The sequence below is a fragment of the Ochlerotatus camptorhynchus genome, unplaced genomic scaffold (assembly GCF_037179485.1).
Source record: "Ochlerotatus camptorhynchus isolate MF236.1 unplaced genomic scaffold, CSIRO-AGI_Acam_v1.1 ptg000274l, whole genome shotgun sequence".
In the NCBI taxonomy this organism is placed as follows: Eukaryota; Metazoa; Arthropoda; class Insecta; order Diptera; family Culicidae; genus Ochlerotatus; species Ochlerotatus camptorhynchus.
The window spans coordinates 484,446-508,821 of record NW_027040763.1 but is presented as its reverse complement, the minus strand read 5'-3'; the positions used below and the strand labels follow the sequence as shown (position 1 = coordinate 508,821).

Here is a 24,376-nt window from a genome sequence, read left to right as displayed (position 1 = left end):
ACTGGCCCTCTGGATGTGGATGATGTCAAAAACAACAAAATATGATTAATTGCTGAGCTTCACCATCGATTACATCCGAGTCAATATCATCAAACAATTGAGAAAGTATGTAGGTGGGTCGGCCACACTAGACAGTACCAAAAGGGTGAAATCGAAACCTGCAAGTAATCGGTACAGGCTTTTCTCCTGATCAAAAACTAGGTGCCCAGTCAAAAGTATCGGACTTTTCGGATCACGTGAAAACAACAAATGATGTCAGCTTATCGAAATTGTTTATTCATTCTAATACACTTCTCACCTACATATTTAAGCATTCGTTTCTCAACTCCAAAGGACAATACATATACATTTTTCGAACAACGCGGCAAACCTTTCTCAGTACAGTGTAGTATGTCTTCCCCATGTTCTACAGCACAGCTAGAAGTTCCCTACCGGATTGTTTCATCTACCTTGTCTTAAATCAAATTCGGGATTGGTAATTTGTAGGTTGTATAACTTGTATAGTTTTTTGTAGGGGACAAAACAACATGCGGCACTTTTTCCGTGTCCAGTCTGTGGTCGTAGAATATGTGCGCCACCTGTGGCTGTTTCGTCACAGTCGTGTGTACGAGAATAGAAACTACAAAATGTTCGATAAAGTAGGATTCTTCAGGAATTGTAACATGATAAAATTTGGTATTGTCACGTGTTGGTTATAGTATATATCCTATGTATGTAAAGTATAGGGGATCATCGTGTATAGAACAAGGCGGTCTACATAGTTGCAGAATATTCTCCTTTCGCTCCATAACTTGTTTCACGCAGAGAAACTCCCCTGTAAAGTCTAATACTTAATCAAAAACGTTAGAAAAAATGTTACAGTTGAAGATAACAGAATTCGTTTGTTAAGTCTCTTCGCAAAGGTGGTATCTATTCGAAATGTCGGATGCTGGATGAACAATAATCGTCGCCTAGTTTTTTATGAGAATTCTATGGCACTCAGGAAAATAAAGGTGATATACTATTGTACCAAAGTGATGATATAGGCTGTTTAAAAAAGGCATCCCTGAGGCATTTGTGTCTTGTGTGATGCTTCGCATTGAATGGTAGCTCCCCCCGGTTTGACGACGACAATGATCGAGCTGCCTCGAATGAAATGAGTGGAGTTTCGATGAGAAGATGCTGTTTACCTGCGTGAGCTAAATCCGGTACCAAAATCAATCGAACTCAATTGGTTGGATGTATGCTTAAACCTAGTGGCTACTATCGACTAAATCACAGATCAAAATTATAGTCCCTCCTCAACCAATGAACGATTCCGATAGAGCAAATAGTCTCACGCAAAGGATATGTTTTCTTAACTACAATGATTCTTTCGTCCGAATGTTCCGAACTGTTCGCAACTGACTAACTGTTGAAGAACGAAAACAATGTATGTGATCAAAATGATAGCCCCTTAAAAAGCTGACAATTTAGATGGTACCCTCGTCTCTAGTCGACGTGATTTTGCTTTGTTGCTTGTCTTTTTTATTGTTGTGGATTGTTGAGTCGTTGAACGGAGTAGTGTTCTGCCAAATTCTGATTTGTGCGAAATAGAACTGTACATTTGTGCCTACTATCGCAACCTAATTATGTGCAGCAACGAAAGAGCAGACCACGTAAAAGTTAATAAAAACTGTACTTACTAACTGTAGAACCTATCAAACGAGTGATGTGTGCCTATCACCACCTAGTAACCACCAGCACCCAGACTAGAGCGAATTTGTTCGAATGAAAGCCAGAAAGTGAGTGACCAAGGTGCCATACGAATCCAAACCGGAAGGAATCCCTTGTACAGAGCGTAGAAACCTTCCTTTCCAATGGTTTGCTGGAGACAATCTAGAGATCCTTTGTAGAGAAGCCCCCTAAAATATTTGAAAGAAAAATACGGCGTTCATACATTTTACCTCATCCCATCCGATTCTAGCAGGTACTCACTTTCCATTCAAATCCGTAGGTTGATTCATGATTCTTGTCTTGACGACATCCGCCGGGGTACCCATAGTGGCGGCAACCAGTCCCGCGCAAATTGAAGATATAATATGCACCAAATGACAATCCGGCAGACCCGTCTTTTTCATAACGAACCGCTTGACAGTATCGTATGTGGTCAGGTCTCCCAAATTGACCAACGCTGCACGTTGAACGTTCGGGACGCTACCTTTCCACAGGCCCAAGATTCCGCCGCGGCTCACAATCTCACGGAACGCATGAGCTGCACTATGAACACGCGGTTCCATTCCCATCAGGCGACGTTTGCCCTCCATCTGGATGTGTACCTTAACCAAATCGGCCGGCGATGCAAGCCATTGGGCCAAACCACCAGCTCCGACTCCGGCCAGAGCCGATTGCCACAGTACAAAGTCATTGTTACCATTGCGAAGTTTCTTTCTCAGACCATCGTACGTAACGATGCGGACTCCACTGGGCAAAGGGAAAAAAAAGCACGATTTTGCTGATTAGATTGATAAACACCGGGGCCACATTTTTGCACTCACCTGTAAACAATGTGACGGTAGAGAGCCGGTGTGACGCCTTGCCATAGCTTCAGGGCTCCTTCTTCGCGAACAATACCACTAGCGGTCGCTAGCATACCGCGGTATTTGAGCTGCAAAATTCAAGAAACAAAAGTGTCACTGGTGGCTCAGAAATGTGCAATATAGGTAATAATAGTTGAATATTCAATGAAAATGTTGGTGTGGAATCTTTACATATCAAAATGAACATTTTTCAAAATGTCCTGCTTGAATTGATCGATTCTCTTCATCGACTTTGTCTTTTGATAGTCACACGGCTATGCAGAACAGATTTCTTGCTATTTTTGCCACATAGTTTGATAAAGGAGGTTCTTATCTTGCGACCAAAATTTCAAACACAACAGGGAATGTTGTGTTAGCTGAGTTTCTTAACGAAAGAGAAAGTGGCTGATTTATAGACTAGACCATTTACCAATTATACTATACTGGTATGCCTATTACAGTGGAAGCAGTATTGGACTAATGGTAATGATGGTTAGCTATCTACTGATACTCGGTAGCGATAGGTACACGTGATCAGTAGGATATAAGGTTGGCGATTGTTTTCAAAGTAAATTTGCTGTGTACGGGGACTTGAGGACCACTTGGGCCCTTCGAATGAAAAGAAAAAAAAAACGATCAACTGTTATAAGATCTCTCGAAGATTTACATTTAATTTTTATGTTTATCTTAGTAGGAAACACCCGATTGCTGTATTGTTCAGGTCTCAAAATGTCATCAACTTTTTGTTTTGTTTTTGAATACAAAACAACCCATTGATTAGATTAAAAATAATTGCGTTCAACTTATCACTTTTACGAAATCTTTTCTTCTTTGTCGCTTCTGACATCGCTAATACTATGTTTTTCATCGTAGAATAAATACCGCCCCTGGCAATTCGGTATATTCGTTTTAATAGCGACATTTCACTCACACGACTACCGAGGACCGAGGACCTAAGTTAAATTGCACTCAATAATCACAAATCCATAAAGCACAGATTGTTTCACTGCAATTGGGGGTATGGTCCCTACACACCCCTCTGACTACGGGGCTGTCTAACGCTGATAACGTCTCTTCACGTTCGGTTGCAAGACTCAATTGTATAATACACACGATCACAACCAACCATACGAACCTTCTTGATCGCGCCGCCGGCCGAAACGGCTGCCCCTTCGCCCTGTATCTGCAGTCGGGTTTTGGTGAGATCCAGTGGGTACGTGACCGTTTCGGCTATGCTGGCCGCGAACACCGAAATCAGATAGGTACACCAAAATGAGTCCGCATAGTGATACTTGACCGGGCGCATCTCGGTCCGGGTTGTGGTTTGCTGCATCGTCTCGGTTGGTGTGCTACTACTGCTGCTGCTTCCAACTTCCGGAACGGGTTTCTCGGCTGAAATCGAACAATAGGAATCGGTTAGGACTATTGAGGAAATATAGTAAGGTTTATGCAGAGTACAATTTGTTTCAGGACTATCAGACAACGAAACCATGCCAAGAATTGCGACGTTAGCCAAAAGCAACAAAGCTCTTCGTTAACCTTAACGAGGGGAATTCATTATCACGACTGACTGACGGCGACGACTTCTGGAAGCGACAGCGGATGAGAGGGCCTACAAAACAGCTGATGACGAGCCGAGAATGGGAACTGCTGATAGAGCTCTAGCGACCGGGCGCGCGCGTCCGTCCGCGATGATGATGATGATGATGATGGACAGTCACGAACTCACGAAGCCACGCGGTCGTTGTCAGAGTCAGAGAAAGAGTACGAGACGAATTTGATGGACCCGAGTTGATTGATTTATATTTGAATTTGCCTCTCTTGATAAGAGATGGGCCCGATTGAGCTACGACACGAGTTGCAGTTGCAGTGAGCCACTCTAGAACGAATGGCAACGACCGTTCATGGGAATGCAGGTTTCAATTAAGTTTCCAATCACCGATCTTTCCTGTCTAGCGGGACACTGAATCGAAGAAAGCAAACACACGTGTTCTATAAAAAAAAAGACACTTTCACGGCTTGCGACACGAGGAAAGCCATCACGGTTTGTTTACTACACAGTAGATTTGCGAGGCGAGATCGGATGGGTTTGGAATAAAATGCAATTTTCTTCTGTGATGCACCAACATTATCGGCACAAGCCCCATTTCTGTGTGCATCTCGTCTCAAGCGGTATGCTCTGCAACGAGTCAAGCTAAATATATCATCTAAACTCCCTTTCCTATAGGCAGGATTATGAGTCGTCCATCTGGGGGTATTTGTGGCACGATCAGTTGACTTCAAGATTCCGAGGCGATGGGAAGATTGCCAACATTATGCTCATGCATTTATTGAACAAGTTTACTGATTTGGGTAGAATTGTAATATTCATAGTTGGTAGAAGTTCATGAGTCATATCGCCATAGCGCTACATGCTGTAAGTGACACATTTTCACTCATCTCGGCACTATAGTACAGGAACCCAAACGTAGGTAAAGCGGGTTAAAGTAATTTTCATTTACTTGCGTGCTGTTCGTATGGAATTTTCCACTGGCTTTTTAACCAAAAGTAAGTTAGTTATACCCAACAGTGGGTAAATATGATTATACTCAACGTTGGGTTCCCACACTTTACCACTCCTGTTGGGTAGTTTTGCTTCTCCGTTTTTGACAACATTAGAAGGAGAAAAGGAGACAAACTAGTCAAAAGTAGGTAAAAGTGAACTTTCCGTTGGGTCCTTTTTTCTTACCGTGCAGGATACAACGGCTATAGCTATACACCGAAAAAAGTTTTCATGTACCTTCCATTGGAGACGCACATGATTTTCATCCATAATCAAAATTAATGGAATTCATCTGAATTACACATAACCTTTATGCAATCACATTAATTGTATGTGATTTTTCATATGAATTTCATCGACCTCATAATATTCATGTGATTTTGTGGTGGGATTTGCTGCTATGTGATCACAGAAAAGCTATGTGAAATTCACATGGATTTCATCCATTAGATATGTGATAACCCATTGTATATATCTCACTATAAAACATCGTCGTTAATTTTTTCTCTCTTGCCCATAATTACCAGCCACATTCGTTGAGAAAAGTCATCACAGCTGGAACATACCTTTCAGTTTCTTTCAGCACTTCATGAACCCTGATTTAAGACGTACTTTTATAATGTTATGATAAATGACAGTTTCATTCACTCGGAGAGATTTTAAAAGCTGCTTCACTCTGAGTTAACGCTCATGAGTCATAAAATCGCTGATTGTCACTGTCTTAAAGCGAAATTGACAGGTTTTATGTATAAAGAGAGAGAGAGAGAGAGAGAGAGAAGGATTAGTAATTTATATTTAATTCCACTACCTTATTTTCTTTACGCGTATTTCGTCTACATTGTGCAGACTTTTTCAGTGTCTTGTACTAATACTCGAAAATTCTGGTAAACATCCTAATGGAGTTCTGGCAAGGATTCCAAGCTAATTCGGAGAGGATTCTCTAAGGAATTGTGCGATGAATTTCAATCAATTTCTGGGAAGTAGAAAGAAAGTTCTGAATTCAAATCCTAGATAATTCGGTGGGAGTTGTGAAAAAAATCATCAAGGAGAATTCCTAAAGGGTGTACCGTTTAAAATCCGCACACACTCAAATTGCTCTAACTTAAGATCCGTTGGGTAAAATTATTTTGCGTATGCATAGTTTAATGTGTATTGTTTACACTCTGTGAGATGATTTCATCAGGTGCGCAAAAGTTTTCAAAATGGCGATGAAAGAACAGTGCGTGCGCGAAAAAGTTTTGCACCAGTACTTTGAGAATAAGGATCTGTCGCATCGTGCCATCGCAAAAACTTCAAGTCCACGGTGTCTGGTATCATAAAACGGTTCGAAGAACGTCTGACTGTTGATCGGAAGCGAAGATCCGGAAAATCAGCCGTCAGGTAAATGAGAACGATCACAAACGCGTGGTTAGGGTCTTTAAACGGAAACTGAACGCCTCAGTTCGAGATGTGGCTAAAAAGTTGCATGTGAGCAAGACTTTCGTGCAGAATACCAAAACTCGAGCTGGACTACGTACGTTTAAGGTTCAGAAGTCCCCAAACCGTGACGAGAAACAGAATACGGTCGCAAAAAGCCGTGCCCGGAAGATGTACGACCAGAAGTTAACGAAACCACACTGCTGCGTAATGGATGACGCGACATATGTGAAGATGGACTTCAACCAGATTCCAGGAAACCTGTATGTGACTGCCAAGCAGCGTTGCCAGGTCATTTTCAGAAAAATCTGGAAAAATCTGGAATGCCCCAAAAAATCCTCTTTTTTACATAATGCTATTGAAATCAAAGTGATGTGCCAATCTCCCGTAAAAATAGGTCAGTATGATCATCTGGAATTTATTTAAAGTACTAGAATGGTTATAAATTACATGTTTAAATAAATTATATAAAGCAAATAACTTGTTAGCATTGCTAAAATCATTCAAAAGTTGAAAAGCATTGACACGGTGTGCCCAAAAAGTTCAAATATCCATTACGCAGCATTTCAAAAATTGAGTTAAATGTGGGTAAAAACAGCAGAAAATGTGGTTAGAATTGTTTTTTAAACTATAACTTTTTTAAAAAGAATGAGAAGCAAAGAATCAAGGAAATTTGAAGGGATGGATTTTTGGAACTAATAGTCGATGTAGTTCTTACTATTTGAAACAGCACCATAATTTAAAGATTTTATTAGTTCTAAATAATTCTAATATTACTCTGAGGTTGATCAGATTTACAGTTTAATTCTTGACATCATACAACACACAACATCCAGCAGACCAGAAGGCAATTTTATTTTGAAGCAAAATTCACCGGACTGAATCAAAGCCTAACATCGTGGAACTCACACACAGTTTACATAAACTACGGGTAACTCGACTGTTCGCCTTTTTTTAGTTCAATTTGAATCATCCTAGAATTCCATCATATTTCTTTTCTATATTCCCCTAAAATAATCTTGAAAATATCTAAACTTTTCCAGTAACATTCTAAGAGTTCTTAGCATTACCTCTTGAAATCTTATAAATCACTCTCCAATTCCACAGCTCCATCAAATTGGTAATAATTCCCAAGAATTGGCTCAATTTTGTGTCCATTTTTCTCTATGAAATTCTTAAAATATTCTTAACAATTTCCTTGGTACACTCTTTAGAATGACCGTCACACTCTTTTCAGACTTATCCGATAATTCCCTTCAATCTGCTTTGCAGGTAAGGTCAGAATTGTTTTGAAATCCTTTTCAATATTACCTAAGTACTCAAGTACTTTGCCAAAATGGTTTTGAAAGTCTCCCCGAATTTGCGCTTAAAATTTTATTAAAATTAATCTCCATAGAAATATTGGACAGGATACCATTGAAATTATTCGCACGATTCGTATCAGCATACTCCTTAAGTTTCATCATAAGAATTTTCTATGATTTCTCTTTCGGATTGTATTTCCTTTCTTGACAAAATCTACATGCAATTGTCATCATAGTTGACAAGAAAATTGACACCGTCTTCAACCAGAGGTTGCCCGGACTGAATATTTAACACTAGACAACGGACAACACACCACACCCATTAGAACAGTAGGGAAATTTTCAGATTACCAAAATTTGCACCGGCTGGAGCGGGAATCGAACCCTCAACTTCGTGGCACTCACAATACGCCTAAATAATGGGTGACGCCGCACGACCCCGAAGCCCACAAAGATGGATGTAGCTCTACTCAAAAGTAGCTTGAAATTCTCCTTTGATTTCACAAAGAATTCGCCTCTCACTTAATTGTGAACTATTTTCAGAAGTACCTTAAAATTCCAATAATGTCCAACGTTGATGGCCTTTATTAATTAGAGTAGCAAGTTTGGCTTTTTATTTTTTATTAGAGGGTAAATCAATTGCAGTGATATTTTTAAAGCAACATGTTTAACAAATCTGGGAAAATCTGGAACATATTTAAAAAATCTGAAAATATACGTGGTCTGTCTGTGTATCTGGCAAGACGATCAAAAATCTGGAAAATCCAGATAAATCTGGAATACTGGCAACACTGCTGCCAAGGGTAAGTGTGATGTTCCCGAGAACCTACGGACACAGAAGATTTCGAAATTCGCCAAGAAGTTCTAAACACTCCGAATACGGTGGGTAAAATACTTTACGCCGACGAAGCCTACGAAAAACGTGTAACAGCAAGTTCGCAACGACAAAACTTAGCCATTTCTTATCGAATTTAAAAAAAAACCGTACCTCTAGAATTCCTAGACTCTGTAGATTATTTTAATTGCAGAAAGATTCTGGGTCGTCTACTTTTTTCAAAAGCGAAAAGAGTCGTTACCCGTTTTTTTAAGGTGTTTTTATGGGTTTTGCAAGTGGCTTAAGATCCATAATTTAGATTAATGGGAACAAATGTTCATAATCAGCCAGAATACAGTCATGGTTCTTATATATGGAACCTGGAGATAACGGAACGGTCCTCGGAAGATCCGGAACATCCTTAAAAGTGTTCTATCCACAAACCTGATCCTAAAACTCCGCGGTTTTTTTTTTTGAAAACATTAGGAACTTTTATATAAGCAAGAATTTGGGTTCATGACACAAACATGGTCCCAGATGGCCATCGGATTGTCCTCCGGAAGATCCGGAAGATCCGGAACATCCGTAAAAGTGTTCAATCTATGAAACTGTTCCTCCACATTTTTTTTTTCGAAAACACTTGGAACTGTCATATATAAATTAATTGGGGGTCATGACATAAACATGTACCTAGAAGGCCATGGGACCATCCTTCGGAAGATCAGGAACATCCTTAAAAATGGTCAATCCATGAAACTGATCCTAGAGCTCCGCGGTTTTTTCGAAAGCATTAGGAACAGTGATATAAGAAAGAATTTGGGGTCATGCCATAAACATGTCTCCGGATCTTCCGAATGACGGTCCAATGGCCATCCAGGTTCATGGTTATGTCACGACACCAAATTCATTCTTATAACACAGTTCCTAATATTTTTGAAATAAACTGCGGAGCTCTAGGATCAGTTTAATGGATTTTCCACTTTTAAGGATGTTCCAGATCTTCCAGAGGACGGTCTCATGCCCATCCAGGTCCATGTTTAGGTCACGACCCAATTTTTTCTTATATCACAGTTCCAAGAGATTAGAAAAACTGCTGAGCTCTAGAATCAGTTTCATGGATGAACCAATTTTACCGATGCTCGGAATATTCCGAAGGACGGTTCCATAGCCATCCGGGTCCATGCTTATATCACGACCCCAAATTCTTTCTTATGTTACAGTTCCATGGGTTTTCGAAAAAACTGCGGAGCTCTAGGATCAGTTTCATGGATGGACAACTTTTAAGAATCTTTCGGAATTTCCGGAGGACGGTCTCACGAGTCATGGCCATCCGGGACCATGTTTATTTCACGACCCTAAATTATTTCTTATATCACAGTTACTAGTGTTTTCGAAAAAACCGCGGAGCTCTAGAATCAGTTTCATGGATTGGCCACTTTTACAGATGTTTCGGATCTACCTGAGCACGCTCCCATGACCATCCGGGACCATGTTTATTTCACGACCCTAAATTCTTTCTTATATCACAGTTCCTAATGTTTTAAAAAACCGCGGAGCTCTAGGATCAGTTTCGTGGATTGACCAATTTTACGGATGTTCCGAATCTTCCGGAGGACCGTTCCGTTGTCTCCAGGATCCGTATATAGGAACCATGACTGTATTGTGGCTAATTATGAACATTTATACCCATTAATCTAATTTATGAATCTTAGGCCACTTGCAAAACCCATAAACACTCCTTTAAAAAAACGTGTAACGACTCTTTTCGCTTTTGAATAAAGTAGACGTAATCTTGTAATCTTTTTACAATCAAAATAATCTACAGACCCTAGGAATTCTAGAGATATCACAATTTTTGAAATTCATCAAGAAATGGCTAAGTTATGCCATTGCAAACTTGCCGTTACAGGTTTTTCGGAGGCATCGTATTCGGAGTGTTAAGAAGAGTGAGAAGCTCGATTGTCAAGTCCCGTCCCGGATTGAAACCAATATTGTTTTATTTGTTTATGTTTTAAGAGTTGTTGAACACGTAGGTTGAGGTTAAGGTGACGCCACTGTATAAATTAACATTTTATGATCGATGATACATTCCAAGCATTTTAGAAGAAAAGAACTTAAGACTTATGGGTATGAAGATCTTTCCTTATTGATATCTTTGCTTATTATTATCTGTTAATCATATTTCTCGGCACATGTTAAAATAATCAAATCATGTCTGGAGAAAGATGGGATATGTATATGCTATCTGCACCAGGGTATTTGTGATCGAGAAAGAAAACGTGATTCATCATGTTTGTTTGCAAGCATCAGAAGAGATGCCTGCGTTGTTTGATTTTTTCTCCCGGACCAGAAATAAGTGGCATCGCGAGTGATAATGTGCGTGAAAGAGCTCGGTACGATCGGTGTTGATGTTGGTTCGCTTGCAACTATTTTTGCAAAAAATAAGTGTTTTCGTACGAAATTGATATCGAAAGTGTACCAAAAGTGCGTCTGAACGTGTTTCGCAGTTGGGCGTGGAAGCGCAGAGGATTTCTCGGTTTCCTTCACAGCGAGTATCACGTCAACACATTCCTTCCCATTCCCTATTGGACCTGCATTCGGACACGGCCGGCGCTGGTATTGCTAAATATTAGATCTTCAGTTTTTACACATTGAGGATGAATGTTAATCCCAAACATCATCTGTTGGTTCTCTGTGTAATTGCAGCTGATCTGGTAATAACAGAGTAGCAACCGTGGGCGGTCAATAATGCTAATGCTAATGCTATCTGCACCAGGGTATTTGTAGGGTTAAGGTGAATCGCTGTGGAATCCTTGTTTCTGATTAGCATTATCACCTCGAAATTTTAAGAGCACAAATAGCGACTCTCACAAAACATACAACAATGAAACTAGAACGCCACGTTTGCTGCACTGCAAAACTTGAAGTGATAGGATTTATCAATCATCATGACGACCATTTGTGGACACTTCACCTTAAGTGCCCATTGAATAGCTCCAAATTACATAGAATTATGACCTCTGGAAGGAATCGATTACCTAGAGCTATCAATGGCAAAACTGTTTCCACGACAATTTAACATTCTATAATTAGAATCAGGAGGTTGAATTCGTCCTCGGCCTCCACTATTTTATTATACATGTTCTCCTTGATAGGGTATCGCATGTGCAAACGATAATCAGCCAATCAACAAATCATGCGATGCTGAACGAACGCGCCAATATCACTCACTCACCGACTTATCTGACTATTTAAACCCTCGACAGCATCAACTTCACCCCGTCGATGGCATGACAACAACGGCAAAGTGATAATTGAGAGATTTATTTTCGGTTGTCTCCAGCTCCGATGCGTTGCCAGATTTTTGCGATTTTTGAACTTCGTACCATGCGATCTTTTTAATCGCATCAACCGCTAAGGACACCAGGGTGTCCACATAAGTAAAACAATCAACAAAATCGAAAAAATGGTAGAATAGAACAACAACAATTTGTTCTTTTAACTGTAAGGAAGTGATAAATCAATAGTCTAGTCAAAAAGTGTTTTTTTTTCAGATATACACGGCTTTTTGTTTTTCATTATGATGCCCATCATAATCATACACGCTCCTTTTTTAGAACATGAATCGCATTACCGATAAGTACCGATTTCTCTGAACGATGATACCGATATTCGAAAAATAATTCTGGCATATCTGCCACCAACGTTTGTTCGTTTGCCGTTCGAATAATTTGCGCCTCAACAAATTCGACCAAAAACAAACAAACCGATAATGCTTTAATGACGCACGGGAGTGGAACACGCGGTCGAGACGAGCCTCTTGTTTTTCGCACAATCCCCGAAGACTGCTACAATCGTAAATATATGGGCAACAGTAGAGGTGGCTGTGTATGTCGACATTTATTGGTATACTGAGCATCAGATTTGCGTCAATTCACCACACGACGACAACTACGAAACCGCGCTGATGCAATTGATTTGACCTAGTGGAAGAACCACGAGCAACGGAAACTAAGGCCATGTAGCAAAGAACCTCCTACCCACACTACCTGGAATAATTTGTTTGTCTCGTTGAGTGGAGGTGTAAACAGGTTCAATTTGAATACGAGAGTTCTGCTGGAATGTTAAAAAAAAACATTATGTGTACCTGAATAGAAACTAGCCAAGTAAGAACATAGAAACGAGCAAGGATGTACTGATGCGCTTCAAGGACGGTTGTTCCCTGATAAAATATTCATTATCATGCTTCGTCCGCAATTGATACGATAAAACTGAAAAAGTTGCTTACCAATTATTGGCAGGACATGCATACCGGTTCAACATCGATATAGAAAATCGCCGACACGAAACATAAAATTTGATGCTGTCAATATCCGAAGGACGGCGATTATCGATCCGTTGTATAGGGTTGAAGTCTGAATATCACTTAAGGGGGTATTCCCAATCTTTTGCCTTTTTTCGGCCTGTTTTTCAATTATTTTTTTTTTCAAGGAAAATGAATAGTAATGCGCCTAACTCTTTGGAATTCTTGTTTATTGAACATTAAAGTTTACAAATAAATTTTTTTCGACATAAAAAAAGACATTATTGACGTCACAAAATGGCGGCAAACAGACCCCTGTTCGCCGCAAACGCCTGGACGGGCGAAGACTTTTCTCTGGAACGGCTTCATCTGAAACAGATTTCGTGATGAAATTAATAATCTGCATAAGATTCTCTGGAGCTTCTCCCGTTGGCAGCAAAAAATCTTGCAAATTAACAAAATGGCGGCCATATGAAAAAACAGGCGATTTTTAGCCCGCTTTTTTGCAGCTTTAAGGTGCTTCAAACAATGTTAAATGTTAATATTTTTGGCTGAAAGTGGGAGAAGCTTCAAAAGGAAGGAACAAAATGCGCAAAGATTCAAGTCAATATCTCTTATAGTTTCTGAGAAAAATCTTCGCCCGATAAAAAAATGTGGTTTCGAGAAAAACGCGTTTAAAGTTTTGACTTTAGTTAAAACCATTTTGGGGGTTCTTACCATTAGTCAGCTATGCCTGGACACCGAATTCGCTGATCGGAAAACGGCTTGGGGGGATGAAAGTATATAGTCTAAAGTACAAAAAAACGTGAAAAAAAAATTTGATTTTTTGAAAAAAAAGATCGGGAATACCCCCTTAAGGGAACAACGAGGGTAATGTGGAGAACTACACGGCCAATGAGAACGACCCAAATTTGAGTTTAGTTCACTTATAATCGCCAAAAGTGCAGGAAGGGAGGCAGCTCCCACACCTGGACCCTACCTATCAACCCTTCAACTCATGAACCGGGGACCAACGGCTTTACTTCCCTTTCCGAAGGAAGGCGTGGTTAGAGATGTTATGCCTCAGAACATCCCGGCGGCGCTGACTGGGATTGAACCCAGGCCTGCTGGGGTGAGAGACAATCACGCTTACTACTACACCACCGGCACCGCTGTGTGCAGGAACAAAGAAAACTGTGGGAAACCTCAAAAATCTGCCGGTAAACGAGGAAAATTGACGAAAATTTTACTCAGTCTAGGAGTAGTACCAATACACTGAGTGAATTCAATCGTTACTTTTCTCATATCCGGGTATGTTTACCTGAACAAACCTGGAAAAACATGAGGCTAAATTACTCACCGCTGAGTTCCTGCACTTTATGTGATTTGTACAGAAAACTAAACTCAATTTTGGGTCGTTCTCATTCGACGTGAAGGTCATACAAGGAACTCGGCTGGCTTGTCAAACGTAAAAAAAAACACTAAGGGAAACATCAATGGATAGTTCGATCAACGTTAAAAAAAATCACGCGCATTGAATTGACATAGTGTTTAGTTTATTATTGTTATTTTCTCAGCATTAAAACTTCGGAGTTTAAGAAGGTTTAACGCTTTCAAGTCTTGATTTCTGTGAGCAAAGAAAAAAATTGCAAATTAATTTCTATTAACACTTAAATGTGACGTCTATTTTTGATGTATAGCTGCTATTTAACTAGGCTACACGTAAATGGATTCCGTCAATAGTGTCTTTAACAGCAAACAGAAGTTCTACGAGAAGGTTAATAGCTCCTAGAGCTATTCTCACAATTACCTTGGAACTCTTCCCACAATTGACTTGGAGTTCTACTTTAAACTCTCATATGGTCTTAAATCCCGATCACAAATGTCGGGCTGTTTTGTTGATTTCAAACAACTATTAAGGAGGATTCCCACCTAGTTTTCAAAGGAGAAGTTCTGAGCAAAAATCCAGAATTATTCTGACATGAAGTCCATAGAAATTGTTAGAAGAATTTGGAGGGATTTCTGTGGAGAAGATTGCAAGTTCTAAATTAAATTATTAGGTAATTTTTGAAGAATCCCTAGATAATTATGGTGAGAATTCAACAAGACACAGAGTTCTAAGAGTGTTCTGGCGATAATTTCAACCCTAGTGTGAAATATTCATCAAAGAGCTCCAACAAAATTAATTGCAACAAAATTGGCAATAATTAAAAAGAAATTCTTCAAAATACTCCAAGGGGTTCCTAAATAATTCAAAATTTCGAAAGATTTATGCTGTTTTGAATAGAGTTAAAAGAAAATTTTGAAAAGAATTTCAATGAAATCAAAGTCTCCGAATAGGTTTAAGGGAATTCTAAGACGGATTCCAAACAATTTCTTAGAAGGGGTTTCAAGGAAATACCAGAAAGAATTCAACGGTAATTATTACGCAGAGTGTTTTCTGGTTAATTTTAGAAGAATTCGATAATAATTCAGAGCATTTTGAATGAATATAGCATAATTAATCAAATAATACATAATCAAATAAGCATGAGAATTTTGAATAAAATTAAATCCCGGGAAAAGAAAAGTACAGTTTCAGTTTTTACAAATATTTCTAGATAGAGCTAGAATTAGGGCATAACAGCCTTTGTAAACATTGACTTCTCTTGTTGATTTCTCGGAATTCAAGGCACGCCTACACAAACCAACATATCCATCGGGTAGAAGAAGTCTTCCTCTACTCCATGATGTTGTCGATTTGCCAGGGCGAGCCATGACTTCCGAGAGAAGTCATTGTTTACAAAAGCTGTTACGCCCCAATTCCAGCTCTATCTAGATTTGTTCCTTAAGTCCAGCATTTTCAATATTTTGTTTTAAGGCCCATGCAATTTACATCTGAAATTGAAACGACAAAAATCTATTTGAAAAATTGATGAGTGATTAAATTCTAAAAACAATAAGAGGGTATACTGAAAAAAATATGCAGCAAATAGAACAAGACATTAAACTAAATAATCACTCTTTTTTATTATTTATTAAACTATACTGATTAATGGGTACTTCCAAGTTAGAGTATATCGCTATTAGAATGCTTCCCAAAAATCCCTTGGAATATTTCTCTGAAATTCTTTCCTGTTATCCTCGAAATTATTACAACCCATAATGAAACGTCGGACCAAGGAAAAGAATTGACATTCAGACTGTGCCTCGATCGCAGATTTAGACATTTTATCAACACGGTGAATAAGAACGACCAAAATTTGAGTTTAGTTTACTCATAAAGCACATAAAGTGCAGGAACTCAGTGATTGGTAAATTTGCCTAATGTTTATCCAGGTTTTTCCAGGAAAAAGATTTTGGTTCTTGGAATGTTTTCAAGGCTCTTGAACTGAACTGGCCAAATTCAAATCAATATTATTTATAGTAATAAGTTAATAAGTTCTCAGAAGACTTTCAAGAGAGTTCTAACGAGAATTCTGAGAAGAGAAGAATTTTAAGGCTTTTGAATCCTGTGAATAGTACCTATATGTATAATTCTAGGAAAAAATACAAGGAAATTGGGTTCTTTAATTCTGAAAAATTTATCGGTTACTATACACTATAAAAAAAAAACTCTTCACGTCCGATTAACGAGATGTATCACTGCGTTTTGATCTGCGTTTAGAAAAACTCAAATGTTACGTGATGTGAATTACACGTCATGTTCGACGAATGACGAGTTCAATCCCAAGCTCAACCCTTTTTTTATTTGTGTAGAACATAATTTATTTAAATAGTAATCATCGATCACATGACTCACGATAATTAATGCATTAATCTAGTTTAAAATGTAACCGAGCATCCTTTCTTTCGACTTGAAGATGTGAAGAGGCAACATTGGTCTCATTTAAAACAACGATGAATGAATTAATCATTCCCACAGGGCCTTGAAGGAGCTAGAGTTGCGATCGGGAGTGCTGATAGGTATTTACTTTCATGCAAGCTTTTATAGATTATTGAGTTGCCCATATGATGAATTCTAGGATAGCTCAGATGACAAGGCAAGCGGCTGGTGATCGGAAGGTACCTGGTTCGAATCCCATACAACGACATATATAAGTATTTAATAAATTTTCTAATACATATCGGTGTGGTGTAAGCCACGTCAGAAATATTAAATACAATACACTTAAGAAACACAACCACCCTTCCCTGTCCCCCCGTCCCTCTTATTTTCGGGTTAATTTTCCCTTGAATAACAGTTTAATTAAATGTATAATAATGTTCAATTAAACGTTACTTCACATGAGAATCAAGCGTATACAGAGCATCACTGTTTTGAGGAAGCAGTGATGTCTAATAAACGCTGAATAATCAAAAATTTTATCGCATAAGCTCTGTTACAACTCATATAAGTCGGATAAAAGCTTCTCGACATAATTATACAACACCAGTAGTGTTCAATGTTGTGGTTGAATAAATTCTCCAGATTTGTGTGAACAAAGCCTGAACAGAAGTTATTATTAAAAATAGTACAAGTACTATTAAGCATGCAGTTGAATAAAATGGCCAACCAGTCGTTTCTTCAATAGACGATTGTTTGTTGGGTAGAGCATCCCTCGTCCATGCCATTTTTTCACCAGTTGCTTTTCCCTCGTTCTGTCAACGCGTCAGCTGTGTTGAATAAAAACAAAACAGATGGAAGTCAGTGATGTCGGTTCTACTAAATTTTCCGTAGATCTATAGAATTGATTGAATTCTGCAGAAATACGGATCCGTAAGAAAAATTCACAGAAGCTAACCCTTTTTTTTTATTTGTTTTGTTTGTTTAGTGTGCTTTTTCTTTTGCTGGAAAAAAGTTTTTAAACGAGGTAATGAATCACTAATTAGTACCCTTTCTACCACTGCTCATCACTTTAATGTGTGTACAGCAATAAATATAATATGTATCAATCAATGAAATTCATGATGAAGTATTGAACATCAATAACTGGTAAAAGAGGTAAAAGTTGATAGAATGTTACAGTCATCAACATGATTTGTTCTCGAATTCTGTGTTAATCTTACAGCGTAATATTAGGAACGGAATGACTTATATGCAGCACTTTTGATGTAATATTCAACAACTTTTTTATGTGTATTCGTCAGATGTGGTATGTGGTGAAAAAGAACTGGCATCACTGATAAGTTCAAAATTTGGTGGCTTGCTCAATGCTTCAGTGGCGCCACCATGACAAATGCAAGCTCATTCCCAACTAAAACATTATTTGCGATGAATGTGATTGTGAGTGTTATGTCTGTTTGTCTGTGCTGGTAATTTCCATTCGATTACCAAGGAAAGAATAACCAACGTTTGGTTTATAAAAGTTGATAGTACCTTTTCAATTGTTGATCTACAATATATTGAATTTGTTCCGCTTTTTGCTAAATCGAAATTCTATCCGCTAGACTATATCTATAGCGACTATAGATCTGACGCGTTGTGGCAAATTGACAGCTAAATGTATTGTCGAACCGTCAAATTTACGTCAACGCAACGCAAACGAGTCTAATGTTGGTGGCCTTTTACACTTCCATCTCGATTTTTAAATCAAGATATAAAGCAAAATAATCACTTAACTTTTTAACACAAAACTAAAAAATTGACAGCACGCTCCCTTACAAAGTAACACAGAGAGGCGCTAAGATGGTGAGACTTGCTAATGCAATTACACTTATATAAAACAGTTCCAGTGTTCCAAAATTGAGGAAATATTGGATTTCGGTTCCATTTGGAATGCAGATTACGAAAATGCAATAACTTCAATACCTATAAAGAACTCATTTGTGCAGGGATTATGCTTATTGGGTTCCAAATATAATTTTAAGGGAATTCTTTGAAGAATATTATATTTTGAGTTTACGATTCCCAATGATGTTTTAAAAGAAATATCAAGTAAAGGGTTATACGGTCAAAATTTGGTCAATATCAACTTGACGTTGATTTTGGAATTCACTCTTCAGTTGTCAAAATGCCGTCCAAGCAAGAAGAGCAGCGTATCAAAATTTTGCTAGCGCATCGCGAAAATCCGAGCTACTCACACGCAAAGTTGGCAAAATCGCTAAAAGTTGCCAAATCAACCATTACAAATGTAATTAAAGTGTTTGGGGAACGTTTGTCGACAGCCAGGAAGTCTGGATCGGGGGGAAATCGAAAACCGGAAGCCGCTGAGACGACAAAGAGAGTTGCCGGTAGTTTCAAGCGAAACCCTAACCTCTCTCTCCGAGATGCCGCAAATAAGCTGGGTGTATCGTCTACAACCGTGCATCGAGCCAAAAAACGAGCCGGACTATCGACTTACAAGAAGGTAGTGACTCCAAATCGCGATGATAAACAAAATACGACGGCCAAAGCGCGATCCCGGAGGCTGTACACGACGATGCTGACGAAATTTGACTGCGTGGTAATGGACGACGAAACCTACGTCAAAGCCGACTACAAGCAGCTTCCGGGACAGGAGTTGTATACGGCAAAAGGAAGGGGAAAGGTAGCAGATGTTTTCAAGCACATGAAACTGTCAAAGTTCGCAAAGAAATATCTAGTTTGGCAAGCCATCTGTACCTGTGGCTTCAAAAGCAGCATTTTCATAGCTTCCGGGACTGTCAACCAAGAAATTTACGTGAAAGAGTGTTTGAATAAACGTCTGCTGCCTTTCCTGGAGAAACACGGTTGTTCCGTACTGTTTTGGCCGGATTTGGCATCTTGCCATTACGGTAAAAAGGCCATGGAGTGGTACGCCGCCAACAACGTGCAGGTGGTTCCCAAGGACAAGAACCCTCCCAACACACCAGAGCTCCACCCAATTGAGAAATACTGGGCTATTGTCAAGCGGAACCTAAAGAAGACCAAAAAACTGCTAAGGGCGAGCAGCAGTTCAAGACAAACTGGCTTTCTGCGGCGAAGAAGGTGGACAAGGTGGCTGTACAAAATCTGATGGCAGGGGTCAAGCGTAAGGCCCGGCAATTCGGATTTGGAAAAGCGGAAGCCTAACTGAATATTTTTCCTGAATTTTATACTAATTGAACTTGAAAAAGAAATTTAATTTGATTTTTTAAATAAACGATTTCACCGATTTACACGCGTTTTCCCTTGACCAAATTTTGACCGTATCACCCTTTAGAGTTCTTAACCAAAATTTTTAATAGGCGGAACAGCCAAATGTAAACAATGGCTTTAAATACAAAATTACTTAGAATTAAAACACTCCCACGCAAACTAACAGTGCCATTCTATAAAGGAAGTTTGCTCTATTAGATGATGGTATTAGATTACTTGGATGTGATGTGATGATGTGAAATCCCGAAGATAATACCAAGGGCATTGCTTGAAGCTTTCAGAAAAAAATAGAGGAGAACTACTTCTCAGCAGAATTTCAAAACATTTAAAAGGGCATTGTATGGGCATAATTGGGTTCTTTAATGGTATTGAGGTAAATGCATATTCGTAATCTGCATTACAAATGGAACCCAAACCCAAAATTTCATCAATTTTGGTACACTGAAACTATTTTAAATAAGTACGATTACATTTGCAAAAATCACTTGATTAGCGCCCCTCGGTGTCACTTTGTATGGGAGCGAGCTGTCAGTTGGTCAGTTAAGTGTCAAACAGTGAAGTTATTGTTTTGCTTTAAATCTTGATTTAAAAATCGTGCTCAGAAAACGAAGTTCTTTCAGATGATATAGGGGAAATGTATGTAATGTCGGCCTAAGTGTCCCTAATTTGGGCCCATACATAAATTCAGCAATCGACTAAATTTTCAATATCAACCAAAAATATCCATGAGTACCGCCCCAATGACGCGTTCATCTAGATACAATTGATAAATAGCATATTTTTAGCGATGGGCCCAATCTTAGATCCATAGGCCAACATTAGAGCCATTTTCCCTATATAAACCGATATATTTTAATTAAAGAACCCAATTCTAAGAAGAATTATGAAGGAAGCTTGCTGAAGAAAAATTCGAAGAGAATCTTAGGTTGCAAGCATTTTTCGGAGTATTCTGCAGAAAAGTATGGGACTATTATTGCTCTTTCAGAGATTTATTTCCGTTTTACGGATTTACCTAAGAAGACGAAGATCCACCGCAGCTAGGAAATAAACAAAAATAATTGAAATTTGTCAATGCGGTAAAACTTTGACAGCTGCGTTAGAGCTCTACGGTAGGCATCGGACGGACATTTTTCTAAAGATCTGCAATATAATGAAAATTACAGCGCAATTTTGAGAACACCACCAGGAAATCTTTTAAAGAGTTCTGAGTGAATTATCAAGGTAGTTAAAACCCATAGATTCACGTTGAAGATTTCGGGCGCAGACAAAATGAAAATCCTGGAAAACTGTTTTTTGACAATTCATTTGACACATTTTTGGTCATTTTAGGACTTGATCAGGATGAGATTTGAACTCGCGACCTTTAGCGTGAGAGACATGGATGCAGAGCACTACGCCGGGCACGTCCCCAGGATAAATTCTGCTGTCGTAGTCATGAGCCATTTAACCTCTTCGATTTAAACCGGGAAGGCTTGAAAAATTCCGGGAATAACACGGTAAATTGATATTCAGAATTTGCTGGTCACCATGTATTAGTGCAATTACTTTATTCAAACAAATATTATTTTGTAGGACATCGATTACCAAATCACACAACTTAACTTTTAGTAAAATGGTTGAACTTTATTTTTCGCAAATACCGTGTGGTGTCCGTTCACCGCTCGACCTCGATTCACCACTCATTTCGTCAAAATTGATTGAAAAAGTTCCCAAAATGAGTTCTAAACATGCGTTTAACAGACGTTTAATCACGGTCTAAGGCAAATTTAAAAGAACAAATCAGTTTGCATACACCGGTTGAGCAAATTTAAATAAAAACAGAGGAAAATAGTACATAAATTAACAGAATTCTCGGTTCGTTTCGATTCCCAGGTAATTTCAGGTTCACCCGATTTGAGTGACCACCCCGGAAAAGTGCATCATTAAGGTGCGTTCACGATTTTCGAACAAAATATACATAATCAAACAGTCCAAAGATCGCCTCGGACCAACATTAAATTGCCCATTCGGAATTGCATCCATTCACCGAAATGAAACACGTTCTCGTATTTATAGCGGACATGCATTCTGTTCGTTGCCAAAAACTCGTTCTAATAATAGCACCAAACTACAAACTACGCTTTTACTTTTCACTGTAAAATTTGATTGCTATAATAGCCATCAATGTTATAATGCTATAATAGCTATGATACAATGTTTTGTTGAATAATGTATTGCGCGAATTACCGCATTTGATGTTACATGGTATTATTGTGAATTTTAAACCATTGACCCAGCTCTAAAACTCACATATCTTTGTCGTCTGCATTGTCCAGCACACTCCTTTACTCGCACTACTTAGAGTTTCAACGACCTTATGACAAAGAGGCAGTACGAGAGCACACTCTATAATACGATGTTTATCGCGCCCGTATCACTCCGACACACTTCCCCAGCACGCACGATCTGAGCGGAATTGAGCTTCTGACTTTACTCGGTGTTCATCGATCCTAATCGCGATTGTAACTAATCGCGGATCGCTCTTAGTGCACTCGAAAAGCAACGGAGAACACCTTTCAGTCGAATAGATAGATAGATAGATTAGTACAACACTGCGCCTGGCTGGTTGGTTGACTCAATTCATTACATCGAAGAGGAGAATTAAGCGGAACTTGTTTATAAATAAAAAGAACCTTCACCTTCAGCATCGCCGAGTGGTTAGGAGCGGCTTATTGGCAATCGTGGGACTTGTAATGCGCTTGCCTGTGTCTGAGTGCTGAAGTCGCAAGACAATCGACTAACAAGCTCCCAAAAATTTTGGCTATCTAATATAAATATCACTTAAAACAGTAGAGATAATTACACGTACCTGTGGTTGTAGATAATGGTGAATGTATTCAACGTTTCTGAATAAAAATCTCCGCAGATTCCAAAGAGCCTTAATCGATGGTTCAACTATCCAAAATAAATGTGTCTATTCAGCTGATTAATTTCACTGCTTCTAGACACCACCTTTAGGCGCAAGCATAAAGAAGCAATCCGTAGGCTACCGAAACTGGGTCGCTTTCCGTTTCAGTGGGACAATGTCCAAGCCGAAGTGGTTTGTGGCAGGTAGATAGACAGGATGAGTAGTTGATGGAACTGGTGAGCGATGATAGGCGTGTTGTGTCACTATTGCACTGTAGCTTGAATGTGTGATACGTCGTCCACGACGAGTGCTGCTTGGAAATAGCTACTTCTCCACATTTAAGCGTCGAGACAAGGAAGCATGATTACATAATTGAGACCATTTACAACTATCGACTATCAGCGTTGTTGCGCTCCGGACGCGTATGTGCTGCTATCACTAGCAATCGTTTTCCACCTGTTTGAAACGGGGCCTTGGGATTCATTCCAGACTTCCCCTACAAACGACGGCTCAATCGGTTGCACTCACGGACACGCACTTTCCGGAAGATGGAATTGAAAACCAACAAAATAATAATTTCGAACAGAAACGGACGCTCCAGGAAGGCCTAAAAGAAGTCTATCAGAAAACTTTTCCTCAGATTGATAATCAGCACGTATTGTTCGCTAATTGCCATTGTATGTGGTCCTGCCTTCTTGCACACTGACTAGTATTCCGTCCCGAATCCAAAGCACTGGTGATAATTGCACTGATTTTTCTGTCAGCCAGAAATTCCTAATGGCTGAAGAAGGACATGTTGGTCGTTCGTGAGACAGGAAACATAAACAACACACAACACTTTACGGGACGAACCACTCGGATGCACTTTCGCGAAGAGACTGACTTGATGCGATTTTCGCGGAGCTGCATAAACCTGACGCGTTGTGACTAAAGCCCTACAGTAAAAGTATGGACGACTGTCACCACAAAACTGAAAAAAGCTGTTCCAATCCAATGAGGTACAGAGAGAGGTGGAGCAGATCGTGAAATAGGGTTGTATTAGTAAACCAAAAAATCAACGTAAACGCAAGTAGTGACGTCACTACTTGCGTGTACTTGCGTGTATCGTACAGTGGTTGTGTGAGTGATTGCTTCACCTCGGTAATCCAGCTCATTGGTTCCAATCGAGCAAAGCAGTGCATTTTGACGGTTCGATTGGAACAACTTTTGACAGACGTCCATACTTTTACTGTAGGGCTTTAGTTGTGACAGCTCCCGTTTTCGTGCAGTCGCAGTCGCCGTTGCCGAAGTGGGTTGCAAAAACGATTTTTTTGGAGCTCTGAGGCGGTAGGGTACACGGAGAAAAAATACTACCCAAAATTTAAGTTCTTTTTACTTAATATTCACTTGCACTCGTTATTGTTGTCAAAAAAGGAACAAGAGATTCGACCCAACGATATAGTTCAGCCCAATAAGTTACTTCTGAGTAAAATGTATATTCTCAAATTTACGTGAATTAAACTTAATTTTGGGCAGAATATACTTAACAGTAGGTATT

The 24,376-nt window shown here is 39.2% G+C and overlaps 1 protein-coding gene across 3 annotated transcripts; it reads right to left on the bottom strand.

The window, feature by feature from the left end:
- Positions 1-255: 255 nt before the first annotated feature.
- Ucp4A (Uncoupling protein 4A) lies at positions 256-23,703 on the bottom strand. Of its 3 annotated transcripts, none has more exons than XM_065227568.1 (5): positions 22,801-23,703; positions 3,673-3,929; positions 2,517-2,626; positions 1,957-2,442; positions 256-1,883 (listed from the first exon to the last, which is right to left on the bottom strand). In XM_065227568.1, exons 2-5 carry the CDS (start codon positions 3,868-3,870, stop codon positions 1,709-1,711), a joined length of 969 nt encoding a protein of 322 aa, XP_065083640.1. In that variant the 5' UTR covers positions 3,871-3,929; positions 22,801-23,703; the 3' UTR covers positions 256-1,708. The 3 variants fall into 3 exon arrangements, with proteins under 3 accessions (XP_065083640.1, XP_065083639.1, XP_065083638.1); XM_065227567.1 differs by lacking the exon at positions 22,801-23,703 and adding an exon at positions 22,242-22,561; XM_065227566.1 differs by lacking the exon at positions 22,801-23,703 and adding an exon at positions 3,996-4,116.
- Between the last annotated feature and the right edge of the window lie 673 nt (positions 23,704-24,376).

What these genes read in the sequence shown, in the direction of transcription:
- Ucp4A (XM_065227566.1), bottom strand. Translation starts at nt 4,029, where the DNA reads ATGGTTTCGTTGTCTGATAGTCCTGAAACAAATT. An exon ending in TGATAGTCCTGAAACAAATT is followed by an intron (nt 3,930 to 3,995) that starts GTACTCTGCATA and finishes GTTCGATTTCAG; the next exon opens with CCGAGAAACCCGTTCCGGAA. An exon ending in TACCGTCACATTGTTTACAG is followed by an intron (nt 2,443 to 2,516) that starts GTGAGTGCAAAA and finishes CCCTTTGCCCAG; the next exon opens with TGGAGTCCGCATCGTTACGT.